The 17,522-nt window shown below is 62.2% G+C and overlaps 2 protein-coding genes across 3 annotated transcripts; one reads left to right on the top strand and one right to left on the bottom strand.

Annotated features, from left to right (window-relative positions):
* The first annotated feature begins 3,021 nt into the window (after positions 1-3,021).
* SH2D3A (SH2 domain containing 3A) lies at positions 3,022-8,349 on the top strand. The gene is made up of 9 exons (XM_040990230.1): positions 3,022-3,090; positions 3,421-3,773; positions 4,022-4,098; positions 5,128-5,600; positions 5,677-5,792; positions 5,961-6,135; positions 6,446-6,557; positions 7,390-7,578; positions 8,189-8,349. The coding sequence occupies exons 1-9, from the start codon at positions 3,022-3,024 to the stop codon at positions 8,347-8,349; spliced, it is 1,725 nt and encodes a 574-aa protein (XP_040846164.1).
* A 529-nt stretch (positions 8,350-8,878) lies between these two features.
* TRIP10 (thyroid hormone receptor interactor 10) lies at positions 8,879-17,234 on the bottom strand. 2 transcript variants are annotated; one of them, XM_040990794.1, is made up of 15 exons: positions 17,206-17,234; positions 15,778-15,893; positions 15,595-15,651; positions 14,535-14,682; positions 14,366-14,428; positions 14,133-14,237; positions 13,848-13,976; positions 13,316-13,462; positions 13,008-13,202; positions 11,922-12,089; positions 11,580-11,689; positions 9,769-9,901; positions 9,388-9,533; positions 9,158-9,282; positions 8,879-9,076 (listed from the first exon to the last, which is right to left on the bottom strand). In XM_040990794.1, the coding sequence occupies exons 1-15, from the start codon at positions 17,227-17,229 to the stop codon at positions 8,928-8,930; spliced, it is 1,815 nt and encodes a 604-aa protein (XP_040846728.1). In that variant the 5' UTR covers positions 17,230-17,234; the 3' UTR covers positions 8,879-8,927. The 2 variants fall into 2 exon arrangements, with proteins under 2 accessions (XP_040846728.1, XP_040846729.1); XM_040990795.1 differs by lacking the exon at positions 11,922-12,089.
* Between the last annotated feature and the right edge of the window lie 288 nt (positions 17,235-17,522).

Raw genomic sequence — 17,522 nt, 5'->3', positions numbered from 1 at the left:
GGTGGGGTGCAAGGACCATGCTCCGGGGTCCTGGGGGCGGGGTGCCAGGCACGAAGGGGAGGGACCTGGACTTCCCCGAGGGGGCGGGGACTAGGCGGAAAGCGGGTGACAGACAAAGGGGGTGTGGTTTGAGGCTTCAGGACTGCTGCAGGGGCGGGACCTGCAAAAGGCGGGGTTCCCTCTTTGCACACCCAGGGGCTCCCCCAAAGGGAGGCCGGGCCTGGCTGGGGCAGGCAGGGAGGGGCCTGCAGCCGACAGATCCGCGGTTGCTGCCTGGCCTCAGCCTGTCTCAGGAGAACCTTGGAGGTGTAGTCCAGGTGAGTGAGGATGGAGGGGGTTCTCGGGGTGGGGGGACCAAGGGAACTATTGGGGTGTGGCGCCTTCTCTTTCTTTCCAAGAGCCCACCCTCCCAGGACCCCAGAAGGAGCGAGTCAGCCAGGGGGTCATCATGCATGTGCGTGCACCTGGACGGACGTGCACTTGTTGGGGCAGCTCCGGCAACCTGTTGCTGCATCCATTTGGGCCCCAGCGAACACACCGTGCCACCCTCCCCTTCCCAAACACACCCTTCCAAGGCTGTATCCAGAGGGCTCCAGGTTAAAACCCGGGGTCCCTCCCTGCCCCGTGGTCACCCCACACCCTCTCCGGATCACCCCCTTTCTGCTGCTCGCTGGGGGCTCCCCAGGTACTCTGCACCTGCTGGGGGGCGGGGGACGGCGCTCCAGACTTCACGCCACGTACCCTCTCAACTCCCCTGGAGAATCACCTATAATCTCTCCTCCCCCCCCCCCCCCCCAGCCTCAGCCTGGCCGCAGCCCGGCTCTGTGCTGTGCTAATGTCCGCTCCCCAGGAATGTCCACTCCCAAGTCCTTCCCCGGGCCCAGGCTTGCCTGGGTGTCGCCCTGCATCCCCCACACGTGTATGCTGAGGTGTAGGGTCCAGGACTGCCACTCTCTCCCCCCCACCTACCCTCTTCCCAAAACAATGGCCCCGAAGACCCCCGGAGGCTGCAGATGGCTTTGTCGGCCCCTTGCCGGGTGCCCCCCACCACACACACTTATTCATCAGTTAGTGCCAAGAGGCTGGTAGGGCAAAGAGAGGGGAGGGGTGCTCTGGGTATAAACTTGGCATCGAAGAGGCTGCAGTAAATCTGAGGCCGCAGGGCCTGGCGCAGCTGACAAACAGGAAATGCACGGCTATTCCGAGGCCACACCTGGTTTCAGGTATGTAGTCCCAGGAGTCAGCTAGGTCCCTCCCTGCCCGGCCAGGGCCCGTGGCCACACTAGGGACACTTCCTGGCCCACAGCTGGACTCCTACACCCAGGGGACCCCAGCAGGTGAGCTAGCAGGGGAGGGAAGGGGGAGGAGGACGGGGCTGGTTCTTTTCTTCCTTCTTGTCCAGGGTCACTTTGCCAGCAGACGCGGGAGACACTGCGACCTATGCGATTGGACAGGGACAAACTCCGCCAAACCCCGGGGGACCCTGTGGCTTGGAAACTGCCCAGGCTGCTCCCGGAGGGAGAGAGCGCTTCACGGGCCTTGCCAGCTAAAGCAGGGGAGGGCTTGGACCACCTCACAGCCTGGGAGCCCCCCACACTGCCATTTCAAGGGGCCAAGGAGCCGGGGCTGTGTGAGTTCACCCCTCCTGCTTGCAGTGTGCTGCCTTCTGGGGTCGCACGCAGGACCCCTCCCCAGGCCACCTCATAAGGAATGTCTCCTGACTCCCCCACACCCTTATACCCGCGTGCTCCCCACCCGGACTGTCCAGTTAACTGCAATGCTGGCTCAGGGCCCAGCTCCCTGCGCCTCACCTCCCCCACCCTGCCGGGCCCAGGGAATGGACGCATGGCATCAGAGCGGGGTGGGTCCCTTAGCAGGGAGCTGGAGTGAAAATGGAGCAGCGGGGATTTGAACCGGTGCCCCCCCCCCCCCGTATGGGATGCTGGTGCCTCAAGCAGCGGCTTTACCCATTATGCTGTAATACCAGCCTTTGGCTTAATGCTCTACAGATTTTTTATATATAAACTATAAATACGCTTCTATAAAATTACACAGAAATATGCATAAAACTGACATAAATATGTATCAAAATGCAGTCACAGATAGGAATGTGTATTTTACAAGCAAGTGACACGGCAATTTTGTCTGTTTAATGTGTGCTTCGTGATTATTGCACATGCATTTATAATTTATCCATACGTTCCTAACATAGAAATGGCATGTATATAGCATAGCAAATACGTGAGCACCACAATTACAAACATATAGCTCCACAAGATCATGCGTGAACATGAAATATGTTGATATATATTGATGATACATAAATGCTTTTAATTCAGGTATGTTTCTATGGAGGAAAATGAACCACAGTGTGTTCTAATGAAACTTAAAATTTTGCGTGTCAAATTATGCATATGTAAATATACGTGCATATGTAAATATGTGTAAAATATAGCATGCTGAAATGATGCAGGCTGCTTTGACTTATAGACGAGCTTATATACTTTGATATATACATTTATAACTTATAGATTTGTGTGTATTTACAACATGTGTGTTTTTGCATGTATTTGTGTGTGTATTTGTACACATTTGTATCTTCTAATATATATCTGTGTATATATATGCATTTGTATTTATTGTATACACTTGTATATTTTATATACCGGTGTGCATATTTACATAGATGTGTATATTTTATACATTTGTAAGTATTTATATACACCTGTATATATTTGTATACCTTTGCACATTTTAGATACATCTGCCTCAATTACCGCTTCGTATATAAAACCACATCGACTGGCTGTGAGGCCTGTGTGTGACTCAGATGGTGTTAGCACAGAACATCTTCCCCCTGCGTCGGTCCCACCATCCCCTGGTTGTGTCTCAAGGGGTGACAGGACGCACAGAGCCCGCCAGGGGAACCAGGCTCATGAGTCCCATTTTCCAGATGGGGAACGCTGAGGACGACTCTGAGTATCAACCTCCACCCTGGCAGCCCTGGCCACTGTCAGCTCCATGCAGCAACCTCAGGACGGAGAGGACCTCGCCCACCAGCCCTGGTACCACGGTCCCCTGTCCCGGCAGGTACTGTGCCCCATCCCAGCATGGCCTCCCACCTCGGGCCCCCAAGGGCAGCGGGAGAGGTGGCTGGCTGGGCACTTGTCACGGTCCCCTACGAGGTTGACAGAGGACCGAACTGGACTGTTTTATGAACCAGTTCAGGGTATAGTGCCCACCTCCCACTGGCCAGGTCCCAAACTCACAGCAAGGGTGTGTGGGAGATGCACTCCACACCTGCCTACCACAGAAGTCTCCCCAGGATGGGATGGGGTGTAGTGGGGAGGGAGTCGCCCATCCATCAGTGCAAGTCCAGGCTCCTTGCTGAACCCCCGGCACCCCGTCTTCCATCTTCAGAAGGCCGAATTTCTTCTGGTGCACGACGGGGACTTCTTGGTGCGCGACTCTGGCTCCCGTGGTGGGGGTCACCCCGTGATCTCCTGCCGCTGGCAGGGCTCCGTCCTGCACTTTGAGGTGTTTCGTATCACGCTGCGCCCCCGGCCTGGCCGCCCAGCAGCCCTGTTTCAGCTAGAAGATGAGCAGTTCCCGAGCATGCCAGCCCTGGTCCGCAGCTACGTGGCCGGCCAGCGCCCATTGTCCCAAGCCACGGGGGCTGTGGCTTCCAGGCCCGTGGGTCGGCAGGGGCCACTCCGGCGCAGCTTCAGCGAGGACACCCTGAAGGACAGCCCAGCTCGGCCAGAGCCACTAAGGTACCCGCTCTCGCTCTCTTCGTCTCTGCTTCTCCACCACACTGGCACTGTTGAGAATTGGAGCCTGCTCTTTCCCAGGGGATGGGTGGGCTGGAGGCACGTGCCTGGAGAATGTCCCCATAATCTATCCTGGAAGAAGGTGCCCATGGCCCCAGGAGCTCAGAACACCTGTTGATCTCCTGCTATGGCCTGCGACTCCAGGGGCAAACCCCACCTTTTCCTTGCCACCCCCACCCCCATGCCACCAGGGCCAGGAAGTGGAGCAGCAGCGAGCCTGCCAACTTGGAATGTGCTGGTCATTCCAGACAGGACCACCCTGGACCAGGTAAGACCCTCTCCCTCCACCAGGACAACCTCAGATGGCAGGCAGGGGGGAAACTGAACCCCTGGGACAAGAATCGGGGTGCCTTAACCACACAGCCTGGGAAAGCAGACGCTCTGCTTGCCCTGACCCCAGCTGACCTCGGGCCACTCACTCACTTCAATTCTTTCTACTTCTGGAACTTTCTGTCCCCGTGGCTTTTGCATGTAAGGCTCCCACCATGGGTGGGAAAATCTCCCTCCCTCTACATGGCCTCAGATGGGACTCTCCTCATCCACAAAAGACCAAGAGACTCCCTACCCGCAGGCAACCAATCTCCTGTTTATCACAGGAGGACACGCCATGAGCCAAATAATAAACATAGCAATAATATTAAGTGCACTGTGTAGGCTATCGCTTAACAGTTCACAGCGGGTGGGAGCAAGGGAGACGTGCTTGTGAAGTTAGCTGCTGCATGGTACCTGTTTTGCCATCCCATATGGGCACCGGTTCTAATCCCGGCTGCTCCGCTTCCCACCCAGCTCCCGGTTTGTGGTCTGGGAAAGCAAAGATGGCCAAAGCCTTGGGACCCTGCACCCGCGTGGGAGACCCAGGCTCCTGGCTTTGGATTGGCACAGCTCTGGCCATTGTGGCCACATGGGGAGTGAAACAGCGGATGAAAGATCGAGCTCTCTCTTTATATATATACATCTTGGGCCATTCACCACTGCTTTCCCAGGCACCTTATCAGGGGGTTGAATTGGAAGTTGAAGCAGTCGGGGCTCGAACCGGTGCCCACATGGGATGTTGGAGGCTCAGTATACTCTGCCACCACACCGGCCCCAGCGACAAGGACAGTGTTGTTCCTGACCCCAGACTCAAACTCGGGGTCCTTGGGAAGGCTCTGGCTTCCTACCACAGGCTCCCTTGAAATGCTTTCAGTTCTGATTAGGCTGGGGGCAAGCATGTCACACCCACACAGGGTATCATTCGCAGGGTTGAAGGTACATGATTAATCAATACAGATAAAGCCCACCCACCTGTTACCCCTAGGAGCCTCTGACAGGTCGGCGTCCACCCTACCCCGGACAGGCAGCGACCCCATGTTGCTGAAGACACCAGCTGCCCTGGGGCTTATGGCCGACAGCCTCAGGGCTTCCGACGGGCAGCTTCACGCCAAGGCACCAAGCAAGCCCCCCCGGGTCCCCTCGCTGGCACTGCCCGATGCCCCTTACTGTGAGCTGGTACCCCGAATACCCAATGCCAAGAAACAGGCCCCTGGCCAAAGATGCCCCGAGCCGGAGCCCCGATGGTGGGAGGCTGAGGAAGAGGAGGAGGAGGAACAAGATGGATGTTTTGTAAGACCCCAAGCCGAGGTGTCCTTCTGTATCTCCGCCAATCCCTCCTGCCTGCTGGGCCCCCGGAACCGGCCCCTGGAGCCAGATGTCCTGCGTACTCTCCGGGGGCTGTTCCTCAAACATCACCCCAGGAGTACTGCGCTCCACCTGCTGCTGCAGGACTGCCAGGTGAGTCACCGCCGAGCGTTTCCTGCCCAAGGGCTCAGCACAGCCTGACCTGACCATGCCATTCCCTCCTGTGCAGGCCACAGGCCTCCTGGGCGTGACCCGAGCTCAGCGCCGCGCCATGGGGGTGGCCTCTGGCCTGGAGCTGCTCACGCTTCCCCACGGCCATCACTTCAGGCTGGAGGTGTTGGAGAGGTGAGCCTCCCCAGTGGGTCCCAGGTTCCTCCGCAGTCACAGCCACCCAGGAGAAGAGAGAGAAAGGGAGGGAAGGGTGGGCAGAGTCCCCGCACACGCCCCCAACCAAGATGCCCATTGTAAGCCTGCTCACTGCCCCCAGACCCTTGCTGTCCTCTGTGTCTCCAGGCACGAGACGCTGGCGCTGGCCGGGGCGCTGGCCGTGCTGGGTTGTACTGGACCGCTGGAGGAGCGCACAGCGGCTCTGAAGGGCCTGGTGGAGCTGGCCCTGGAGCTGCGGCCAGGGGCGGCGGGGGACCTGCCAGGGTTTGCAGCCGTCATGAGCGCCCTGCTCATGCCCCAGGTGCGTGGGAAGCCGGGCTGGAGAGGGAGCCACGGAGGTGCGGGTGAAAGTGCGGGCTGAGCGCCTGGCAGGAGGCGAGGGGAGACTGCAGGGGCCGCGCTGGGGGTCCCCCAGCCTGGCAGGAGGGGAAGGGAGACTACAGGGGCTGTGCTGGGTGGGGGTCCCCCAGGTGGCGAGGGGAGACTGCAGGGGCTGTGCTGGGGGTCCCCCAGCCTGGCAGGAGGCGAGGGGAGACTGCAGGGGCTGCGCTGGGTGAGGGTCCCCCAGGTGGCGAGGGGAGACTGCAGGGGCTGCGCTGGGGGTCCCCCAGGTGGTCAGGCTGGAGCGCACGTGGCGCCAGCTGCGACGGAGCCACACCGAGGCTGCGCTGGCCTTCGAGCAGGAGCTGAAGCCGCTGATGCGGGCCCTGGAGGAGGGCGCGGGTGAGTGCCAGACCCGGGTTCAAGGCCCGCGAGCTCCTCTTCTGCAGCCGAGCCCCGCCCCTTCGCCGCCAGGCCACGCCCCATCCGAGGCTCCACCCTCCACCGGCCCTTCCTGGGCCCCGCACTGGACCACGCCCCTGCATGAGTTCGAATCCCGGCCCCATCGTCTAGACCCCGCCTCCCTCCACGTCTGCCCTATCCACATCCTGGGTCCCGCCCCAACCTTCCCTAAGCCACGCCCCGGTAGTCCAAGCCCAGCCCAGGGCCACGCCCACACCCTCTAAGCCACGCCTCCACGCCCTAAACCACATGCACCCTAGGCCACGCCTTCACGGTAGCACAAGCACCATCCTAGGCCCCGCCTCTCTAACCACACCCCACCTTGGGCCACGCCCACACATGCTGAACCACGCCCAATATCCTAAGCCACACCCCATCTTCTAAGCCCCGCCCCATCCTGGGTCTGCTCCCACCCCCAGCCCCTTCCCCTAAGCCTGCAGGGGTGCTGGACCCGGCGCCCCACACCCTGCTCCCGCCTCCAGCCCCTTCCCCTAAGCCTGCAGGGGTGCTGGTCCCCTAGCCCCACACCCTGTCGCCCCCAGCCCCTTCCCCTAAGCCTGCAGGGGTGCTGGTCCCCTCGCCCCACACCCTGCTCCCGCCTCCAGCCCCTTCCCCTAAGCCTGCAGGGGTGCTGGACCCCTCGCCCCACACAGCCCCTTCCCCTAAGCCTGCAGGGGTGCTGGACCCCTCGCCCCACACAGCCCCTTCCCCTAAGCCTGCAGGGGTGCTGGTCCCCTCGCCCCACACCCTGCTTCCCCCCCGACCTCCACAGGCCCCTGCGAGCCGGGCGAGGTGGCGCTGCCGCACGTGGCGCCCGCCGTGCGCCTGCTGGAGGACGAGGAGGAGCTAGCGGGGCCGCTGGAGGAGAGCTGCGGGCGCCTGCTGCGCACCTTGCACGGGGCACGGCGGGTGGCCCGGGACGCGCCCAGGTACCGCCGGGCAGCAGCAGGGCGCCTGCGAGGTGAGCACGTCCAGGGGTCCAGGGGTCCAGGAAACCAGGGGTCCAGGGGCTGTCCTCCCCGGATACCCCCAGGCACCTGCTCCCTGCCCCTCTTGGGCGCCCCTGCAGGATGCGCACGCCTGGGCCTGGCCTTGCACTGTCCAAGCAGAGTCTCCCGGGGCCCCTAAAGGACATTCCAGCATCCACCCTCCTCCACTCCACTCCTCCCCAAGCGCTCGGAACCACGCTGTGCTCTGAAGGACCCCCCCCCCAGGCTGGCCCAAGCCATTCCTTCACGCCAGGGTGACCTGCCCCCTCCCATACCAGGTCGGCTTGCACCTTAACCTCCTGGGCAGCCCTGCCTCGGGCCCCAGTCCACCTGCACTCCAGCACCTGGAGCCGGCTAGCCCCTGCCCTGGAGCCGCCCAGGCGCCCCACCCTACATTCCATAGAGACCCAGGTTCCTATAGGTCCTCCCCGACCCTATCAGCCCATCCGAGGGGGCAGAGTCCCCATGGGGCCTCAGCTGGGTCAAAGTTCTCCCAGGAGCAGGTGCGGGGGAGGAGTGAGGCAGGTGCCCGGGGCCCTGCACTTCCCCGCTGCCACAGCTCATCTGGTCCTGTCTTGCCAGGATTCCAGCCGGACCCGCAGCTGAGGGAAGCCTTCACCACCAGCTTCGTGCAGCGGCTGCTGTGGGGGAGCCGGGGCGCTAGGGCTCCGCGCAGAGAACGCCTGGACAAGTTCCAGGGGGTCCTCAGGGCCCTGTCACAGCGGCTGGAGCCGGATGGCTGAGCGTGGATCCCCCAAAGGCAAGGATGCCAAGTGTACAAGGCCACGTACTGGGGGGAAGGCGTGCCAGTCTGCCCCACCACGCCACCAGGCTTCTCTGGGCACTGGACCCTGCACCGCCCTCACCCTTCCAACCTTAACCTTAAGCTGTGTGGGAGAACAGCATTGGGAACCTTCACCCCCCTCCCCTACCCATAAGGTGCAAGACCAGAGCTTTCTAGAACTTCTGCTTTTAATATATAATATAAAACGACACGGCCCACGCCAAGAGGTGGGAAGATGGGGAGGGGGGACACGAGTATGTACAACAGGTGGAAGAAGGCACAGTGTTGTGTGTTTGTGGGGGGGGCGGACGGGTCTACCTGGGGCGGCAGGTGGCCTTGGGGCGGTGGGCACAGCGCAGATTACACAGGTGTCAGCCGAAGCCACGAGGGGGGCGGAAATAAAGTGCATAGGTCCAGGGGCGCCCGCCCCCCACCCCCGTGGTCCAGCAGCAGCAGCAGCAGCAGCAGCTACGGCGGCAGCAGCCATCACGTCCCCCAAATGCACCCCCCCAAGCCGGCGCCCGCCCCGGGCCGGCCTCAGTTGAGCGACACCCGGAGGTAGGAAGTGGGTACGTAGCCTTCGCCGCCCTGTTTCCTCCGCACGCGCGTCCAGCCGTCCCCTTTATCTTCTTCGATGAGGCTCAGGTCCTCCCCCTCTGCCATGGAGATGGTGCCTTCGCTGGAGCCTGGGGACCCAGAGGGGGAATGAGCGGGTGCCTGGCCCGAGGGGGAGGGAAGCAAGGAGGGCTGCCCGGCCCGCTGCCCACCTTCGAAGTGGTAAATGGCTACACAGTGGCCAATGGGGGACGCAGGCTCTTCCTCAAAATCTTCATCGAACTCCGTGTAGATGGGGGCGTCCTGCCCCTCCTCCGAGGACGTGGGTTCCTGGGAGCTGCACACGGCCAGGAGATGAGGAGGGGGGCAAGCCAACAAGAGCCCGGGCAGGGGCAAGGCCCCTCCTGGGCCCCTCCGGCCGCCCCCCACCGCCCGTCCCAACCTGGCCTTATTGTCATCCTGCCCTTCGTTCTTGTGGCTGTCGCTGTCGGGCGGGGCACTGGCTGGCGGGTCTGGGGGCCGCGCGTGGCGGCCCAGGCTGTCCCCTCGGCTGCTTAGGACTCTGCTCTCAGCTTCAGCCAGCCAAGTCTGGAGGAGAGGAGGGGAGGTGATGGGAGGCCAGCCGCCTGGGGAGGACTCCAGCTTGGGTGGGTCCCAGGGCAGGGCTGTGGGGTCAGTTCTGAGCCATGCACACCCAAACTCCTCATGAGGAACAGCTGGCGTCCCGGCCCCCACCTCTCCTGCTCTGCTCCCTCCCCGCAGGCAGGCAGCCAGGCAGCCAGGCAGCCAGGCAGACGAAGCCATGACTCAATCCGCTCCTTACCTCATACTTCTGCACTTCCAGCTTCAGTCTCTCGATGTTGCTTAGCGTCTCTGCAATCTGGGGCTCCAGGCTGGCGGGGTCCCCCATCTGGGGGGTCTTCTCATACACATCCTTCATTCTCTTTAAGGCTTCCCTTCAGGGGCGCCACGGAGGGAGAGAGTGAGCGCGTGCACGGTCAGAGCTGTAATGTGTGCTGTGACCCCCGTGTGAATTTACAAAAAAACAAACAACTTGGGGAGGAGCCCAGGGCTGCGGTGGAGCCGGTTAAGCCACCGCTGCAAGCGTCGGCATCCCATAGGGGCTCCGGTTCGAGTCCCGGCTGCTCCACTTCCCATCCAGCTCCCTGCCTGTGGCCTGGGAAAGCAGTGGAGGATGGCCCAAAGCCTTGGGACCCTGCACCCGCGTGGGAGAGTGGGAAGAAGCTCAGGGCTCCTGGCTTCAGGTCGGCTCAGCTCCGGCCGTTGCGGCCACTTGAAGGGTGAACCAGTGGATAAATTTGCCTTTCCAATAAAAAGATCTTTAAAAAAAAATTGATATGAGTCATTTTTGAAATCACACACCCAAATTTCTTAGAAAATACGTATTTGGGGAGGGGGAGAAATGTTGTGGATTAAAAGCAAAAAAGGGTTTTGCACTCAACGGGAACACAGCCGGCCTTCCGATTTGCCTGCGTTTCTGTAGCAGGTGGGTGGTGATGCCTACAAAAGCAGGTCTGTGGGCCGTAGCAGCCCTGGGCTCCTGGACTCCTGAGCCCCCCAGCACCCCGAGGGAGGCCAGCCAAAGGGAGGCAGACACTGTGACAGAGCTGCACCCCGAGTTCCAAGGCAGACCCCACGGCAGCCAACATAAGCTATTTGGGTCTGCAAGACGTGGTCAATTAATTAAAAAAAAAAAAATGAATCACATTGGCCAGCGGCTGCCCAGTGGCAGGCGTCTCTTCCGCTTACATAACAAAACTGGGAAGAGAAACTTGTAGCTTGGGGAAAAAAAAAAAAAAAAAAAAGGCCAAATTCTGGCAAAGTGTCTTATTGTTAATATTTTTTGAAGCATTTGAGCCATTGGGTGGAAAAGCATTTGCTTCTTTGTTTTGGGTTGTTTGGTTGGTATCGAGCCGGCTTTGCGTGGCTCAGTGTGTGTGTGTGTGTGTGTGTCCTGAAGCATTTCACGGGGACAGAACGCGTGACGTGGGTCACACAGCCAGTGAGAAGGGGGCCGTTCTGTGGCCTGCAGCAGGTGCACGTGGCTGTGCAGCCGGCACCTTCTGGAACAGTCTGCGTACCCCGAGACTGGCCTGGCTTGGGGTGTTATATCGAAGATCCGTAGCGAGGAAACACGGGCCCCTCATTTTGGGCTCCTCTCTGCTCCCTGATTCAGAATCAAGACCCCGTAAGTTTTTCTAAATATTTTTGTTTAAAGGCGATTTCTGCTCTTTCTCTGTTTGCTGGGACGACTTGTGAGAAAACGGGACAAGCCAGCGTTCCGGTCAGCCTGGGTCACTGGCCGTCTCCTATGGGATGGCCACTTGGGGTCCCGGCTGCTCCACTTCCCACCCAGCTCCCTGCTGACGCGCGTGGGAAAGCAGTGGAGGACGGCTCCCTGCATCCATGTGGGAGAGCCAGGCGGAGCCCTGGCCTTGGAAACCGCTCATATCCAGTGAACCCGCACATCCGAGGCCTCTCTGACTTCACCTTCCAAATGAATCTTGAATTCTTGGTTCACGGTGTGTTTGGCGTTAACTGTAAACCCACCAGGGCCTGGGGCTTGCTCGGGGGGCTTGCTCGGGGGGCTTGCTCGGTGGGCCACTTCCTTACCTCTGGTCTATCTCCTTCTGGAGCTCTCGCCCGCGCTCTTCCAGCTGCTGTTGAAGACGCTTCCTCTGCTGCTCGGGTGGCAGGTGGCTGAAGTCCTCAGTGACCACTGTCTGCAGGGGGGAGGCGGGGTGGGGAGGGGGGAAGGAATGTGAGCCCCTGGCTCTTCAACGGCCCGGCTGCTTTGCACACTCTGTGGACACACACACACACGCACACACACGCACGCACGCACTAGTCCACGTGCCTCCCCAGCCGCGGTTCTGGGGGTATGGGGGGGCAGCCATGCAGAGAGCCAAGCAAGGCAGGAGGGGGCCCAGCCGCCCCCGGGGGGGCCGCACTTACCCCACGAGCGCCTCGGAGGCTGCGGAAGGATGCTAGCCGCGGTTTGACCGACTTACTGATCTCGCTCAGTAGGGCCAAGGGGTCGAGGCCGGAGCGGGGGGACGGGGGCCCGTTAGGGAGTGCCGAGGGCAGTGAACCCCCCGATGGAGAGAAAGGTGGGGGACGCGGCTACCGGCGGGGGCCAGGGAATGGGAGAAGAGGTGAGGCCAGGGATCAGGGTTGGGGTGTGTGTGTGTGTGTGTGTGTGTGTGTGTGTAGTGAGAGAGGAGACAGAGGAAAGATGAAAACAATCAAGAAAAGTTTCAAAAAAAAAAAAAAGACAAGAAAAGAAAAAAAAAACACAGTAAGAAAAAAACACAACTTAAGATATACAATCATACTCAGAAGATGCTGTGCAAGAGTGGACAGGAACTCCAGGGAGGGGACGTGGCTGTGAGCTGGGAGGCCAGACCCCCCCACCTGCGACCTCGACCACCTGCACCTCCCGGTGTCCCCTGTGACCCTGCTGTCGCCTGCCCGCCCCCCTGACTTCCCAGCTCACAGCAGCAGCGGGCAGGGGAGGAAGGCAGCTCGGAGGGAGGGGTGCATGGTGGGAGACGAGCAGAGGGGAAGGGGGCCTGCAGGTGCCCGTGCCAAGGATGGCTCTTTGGAAAACCCAAGGTCCGGCTGGAGGATGAGGAGGAAGAGGAGGAGGAGGAGGAAGGATTGTTGAAGGCACAGACTGGGAGGAGGGGTGGGGTTTGTTTGGGAAACAAAGTTGTGGGCGGGGGCAGGGGAGGGAGTGCATAGGATCAGAGGAAACCCAAGGGGGCTTCCAGGCAGCGGTGTCCCGAACCCCACAAGTAGGACTTCTCTCCTGGCAAGCGGCAGGCTGACACCACAGGCCACCACACCCCCCCATACCCCCCTCCCCGCCTCAGGGGACTCCCCGTCCGTCCTCCTTCCCTCCAGCCCGGGCTGGCAGCCAAGGGGAAAATTCCTGCCGGGGACTCGGCGTCCAGGCGGCCGGGGTGGAGTCAGTGGGTCCTATTCCGCCACCCCCCCCACAACACACACCATCCACTTCCACCCCAGCTCCCCTCCCACCTTGGTCTTCTTGCCGAAGGGCCAGCGTTTGGCCCGGCTGCGACCCTGGCCACGGAGTTCAGGCCGCCCGTCCGAGGGGGTGCCCAGGCTGCTGTCAGAAGGCGCGCGGTTCATTGGCTGGCTGAAGTCTTCAAATTCCACGTCGCCAGGCCTCACGAAGCCAGATTTGTGCAGTTCTATGAGGAGCTGGGAGTCCTAGCAGGATAGGGGTGTGTGGGGGGGGTCAGCAATGCAGAGGCATGTAATTCTGGGGTCCCCCCCTTCCCCGTCTTCACCATCCCGCCCCTGGACCCGGCTGAGGCACCCACGTTCTTGGCGTCCACGGCTTCAGCTGCCACCTTCATGCCTTCCAAGCACTTGGCAATGATGGGGCCCACCTGCAGCTCCGCCTCGGCCAGGAGCCCATAGCCGGCCCCCAGACGGGAGGCCCTTCGCTCGTCCAGGTCCTGCAGCTTCTGCAGGGGTGATGGGGGGAGGGGGAGGACAGAGGTGGCTGACGGAGGGGTAGGGGTGACTCACTCCGCAAACACGAGGCTGCTCCTCAAGCCGGCCCCACCCCCAAGCCCCAAAGGCAAACAAACAGATTCCAACGGTGGGAGCAGACCCGGGGAAGACCCTCCCTGGGCCCCTAGGAGAGTCAACACGGCTAGATAAAGGGGAGGGGGCAGCTGTGGAGGGACAAATCAGATTTCTTCCCCACGTGGTAGGAGCTTGGACTTAGGGGAACAAGCTGGCTCGTTGCTAGTATGTTGCCTTTGGGTCTAGGGGCTGGGGTTCTGCGGGAGGTGTAGGAGCTGGCTGGGGTGTGTGTGGGTGATGGCGCTTGGCGGTGGCTCTCACATCGAAGACCTGGGGCATCTGCGAGAAGTAGAAGTGAGCTTGCTCGCGGTTGAAGCGCTGCAGCTGAGCGGCGTACTCATTCTTGCTTTCCTCGGCCATGTGACTCCGCAGATGGGCCTGCTGCTTGGCCTAAGAGGGCACAGGGGGACGGTGGGGTGTCGGGTGGTTGAGTGGCCGGCCAGCCAAAGCCCACCCAGGCGCCCAGTCGGCCCTGCCGACCCGCCCCCCCCCCCATGCCCCTATACAACAGAGGCACACACGCAGGCACGCGCATAGCGCACGCACCTTCTCCACGTCGGCCTTGGTGGCGTTGATGTCCTGGTCCAGGCGCTCGGCCGTCTGGGCCGCCTTCTCCGCCTCCCGACAGTCTCGCTCGAACTTGCGCTTGCTCTGGGGTAGAAGCCAGAACAGCGCGGCCTGAAGGGGCTGCCAGTGGACCCCCACCTCTGGCAGGCCAAGTTGGGGAGGACCCCCGGGGAGGACAGGAAATCCCACCCACCGCCCTGCCTGCCTCTTACGTTCTCCAGCTGTTTCAAGCCGTTCTCCAGCTGCTGCTGGGCCCGCCGGCCTTCCTGGAAGTGCTGCGCAAAGACCAGCGCGGTGAGGCGCGCGCGCATGCGCTGCGGGGCTTGCTGGGTGGAAAGGGGGACCCTCAGCCAGCGCCCCCCTCGCACCCCAACACCTCACCATCTTGCGCTCCTGCTTCATCTCCTGCGAGTACTTGGCCAGCTCGAGGCACACGCGCAGACTGAGGTTTTCAGCCACCAGCTCCCGCTGGCCGGCAAAGTCGTTAACTTCCTGAAGGATCTGTACGAAGGATTGCTGCTGGCTGAACCTGGGGGCGTGGGGGGGGAGGGATGAAGAGGTCCCCCGGGGGCCACCACCACAGCCCCCCAGCACCACCACGCAACCCCGAAGCAGAGATGGGGTTCTGCTCTGTAACCCTGACTGCCCTCCAGCACCACTCCAGGCTGTAACAGGTGCGCTGCGGAATTCCGCAAGTTTTAGAAAGCAGGCCATCAACAGGGGGCTTAGACACCTCGTCCGGCGGGCTGCGGGTGTCCGAGGACTAAGGACATGGCCAGCGTCCAAATCGTGCCTGCACATGCCCACCAGGGAGGCAGGCAGCAGGGGACCACTAAGGGCTTGGGGTCCCTACCCTCTCAACGTGAGAAACCCAGCCTGGCCCAGGGCAGGGCTCGTACAACCAGCACAGATGGGAGCATCCTCTCTCTCCCTCCCTCCATCACTGCCCCCTTGAGACGGGTAGTGTTCACCTGTCATCCAGCCCAGGTGGGCAGTGATGGTTTACAATGTGTCACTCAGGGAACAGCAGGTGCACACGGGGCAGGGTCTGTCTACCCCACAGGTGACTTGGACAACTCCAAGTTGCTCCTAGCTGCCAGTGACTTAGCAAACTTTTCTGATTCCAAGAACTGCTTTGGATTTGGGCAATTGAGGAGGGACTTGGAATCGTGTGGAGGAGGGCAGGGGGACGGGCGGGGCCATGACAGCATAGGGAGTGACCTCACGCCATCTCTCAGCCAGGCCTGGCACCCACTTCGCACATGAGACAAACCAAGGCTTGGAAGAGTCCACTCCTCTCACCCCACCCCACTCCCTGGTTCAAGGCCACTTGCTCTGTAACCCGCAGGGACCAGCAGCAGCTGGACCAGGACTCCAACCTGGAGGGTCCCCCACACCCCTCCCCAGGGCCCAGCTCTGTACCCCAAGTCCTCATCCTTACTTGGCCTCGGGGTCATCTTTGGGAAGTCGCTTGGGCAAGTATTTCTTCACCAGGTTCCTAAGGGGGGGCGGAAGGTAGACAACGGAGGTGGCAGGCTGAGCAACCCCCCCAGCTCCTCCAGGCTGCACCCCGGGGGTCTCCCCTGCCCCCTGCTGCGGGGGGGTGGGGGGTGGGGGGCCTCACCGCAGCTGCTTAGCATAGGCCTGCTCCACCTCCGAGCGCTCCCGAACAAACTTCACGTATCTGTCCAGCAGGTCCAGCCCCCACTGCGTGTGGCGCTCCAGGACCTCAAACTGGTCCTGGGGGTGTCAGGGACGGGGCGGGGTGGTGGGGAGAGAGCCAGGTCAGGGCCTGGGGGACCCCTCGGGATCCACCGCAGACCTGTGCACTCCATGGCCCCCGCAGGCCGGCCGGCTGGCCCCGGGAGGAGTGGCTTCCAGGCGCCGCCCCGGAGACAACGCACGGGGCGGGGAGGGGATGGGGGGGAAGGCAGGAAACTGGCGGGAACCCCCCCTCCCTTTCCCGGGAAGGGCCAGAGCCACCACCCGGGGGGCCCCTACAGGACGATGGGGTCTCCATGTGCACGCCTCCTAGCTGGCCCAGAAGGCTGGGAGGGCAGGGAAGAGGGACGCAAAGCCATTTGCCGGCCGCCACCCCCCAACAACCACCACCCTCCTCCGCCCCGGCTCCCCTAATCCCCCCTAGATTCCGGAAAATCCGGCCTGCCCAGCGTGAGTCAGGAGGACACGATCTCTGGCAGTTCGTGGGGTCCCCCCTTAAACTCTTGAGAGGCCGGTGTTGGGGGGGGTTACCCGAACAGCCACGTCCTCTGCCCACACCCACCCCCACTACCAGCACCACCACTGTGCGTGCCTCAGTTTCCCCTTCCTAGCTCTGGAAGGAAGAGGAGGAGGAGGAGGAGGAGGAGGCGGGCGGGCTGGGACTGACCAGAGAGGGCATAGGGTCGGAGGTCGGGATAGGACAGTCTTAGGCAGGGAGGGAATCCCGGGGGCTTTCAGGGCCCCAGGTTCCAACAGGGCAAGGGTGTGGGGTGCGGGCAGCCCCGCCCTGGGTTCCCCTGGCTCTCAACGCCCCCGGGGTGCTCATCAGAGGCAGCTGGGAGGTGCTGGGGCGGCCCTTGTACGTCCCACGTGGGGGGAAAGGGGTGGCCAGAGGGTCCCCTCCTCCTCCCTGCCCTCCACACACAGCAGGGCGGCAGCAGCCGCGGCGGGCAGGAGCCCAGGGGCCGTAAGATAAGCCGCACGGCCGGGCCCGGGTGCCCAAAAATAGGTGACCTCGCCCGGCCGCCCCAGGGCCTGGTCCTTTCCTTGGGAGTCTGGGCCAGCCCCGTGCCTCAGTTTACCCCCAGACCGCCGCTCCCGCCATGTTATGGGTGAGGGATACTGGTCCTGAGACGCCCGCTCCTCCCTTCGCTTCTACCCACCCCCCGCCAAAAAACTCCCGAGTGACTCCGGGGGGTGCAAGAGGAACGGGTGGGTGTCCTACCCCACCACCACCATCCCCCCAAATCCAGCCTGGGAAGCAAAGAGGAGGTGGGAAAGCCTGAAGTCGCGCCCGGGAAACTTGGAGAAAGGCCGTGTCGGGACTCACCCATAACTCGGTGCCCCAGTCCATGCTGCTCCCGCCGCCGCCGCCGCCGCCAGCTACCCTCCCTCCCTGCCTCCCTGCCTCCCTCCCTCCGCGGCCGAGGGCGGAGCGCCCGGCCACGCCCCCAGGGCCAGGGCACGCCCCCAGCGGCGAGGACACGCCCCCGGCCGCGCAGCGACACGCCCAACACCCGAGAGGACACGCCCCCGGCCGCGCAGCGACACGCCCCGCAGCGACGAGGACACGCCTCCAGCCACGATGGTACGGCCCCCTAAGCTCTGTGGGCGGGGCCCAGCGGACGCCACGCCCCCTCCCGCCCC

The sequence above is a fragment of the Ochotona curzoniae genome, unplaced genomic scaffold (assembly GCF_017591425.1).
Source record: "Ochotona curzoniae isolate NIBS_2020 unplaced genomic scaffold, NIBS_Ocur_1.0 contig_605, whole genome shotgun sequence".
Taxonomy (NCBI): Eukaryota; Metazoa; Chordata; class Mammalia; order Lagomorpha; family Ochotonidae; genus Ochotona; species Ochotona curzoniae.
This window is presented reverse-complemented; position numbering and strand designations above follow the sequence as displayed.

Bases quoted from the DNA above. Each gene is read 5' to 3' on its own strand.
- SH2D3A (XM_040990230.1), top strand. From the start codon at position 3,022: ATGCAGCAACCTCAGGACGGAGAGGACCTCGCCCACCAGCCCTGGTAC. The intron at 3,774-4,021 runs GTACCCGCTCTC...CCATGCCACCAG, and splicing joins GCTCGGCCAGAGCCACTAAG to GGCCAGGAAGTGGAGCAGCA. The intron at 5,793-5,960 runs GTGAGCCTCCCC...CTGTGTCTCCAG, and splicing joins AGGCTGGAGGTGTTGGAGAG to GCACGAGACGCTGGCGCTGG.
- TRIP10 (XM_040990794.1), bottom strand. From the start codon at position 17,229: ATGGACTGGGGCACCGAGTTATGG. The intron at 9,902-11,579 runs GTAAGGAAGTGG...GCGCCCCTGAAG, and splicing joins CAGAAGGAGATAGACCAGAG to GGAAGCCTTAAAGAGAATGA. The intron at 9,283-9,387 runs GTTGGGACGGGC...GGCCGTGTGCAG, and splicing joins CAGGATGACAATAAGGCCAG to CTCCCAGGAACCCACGTCCT.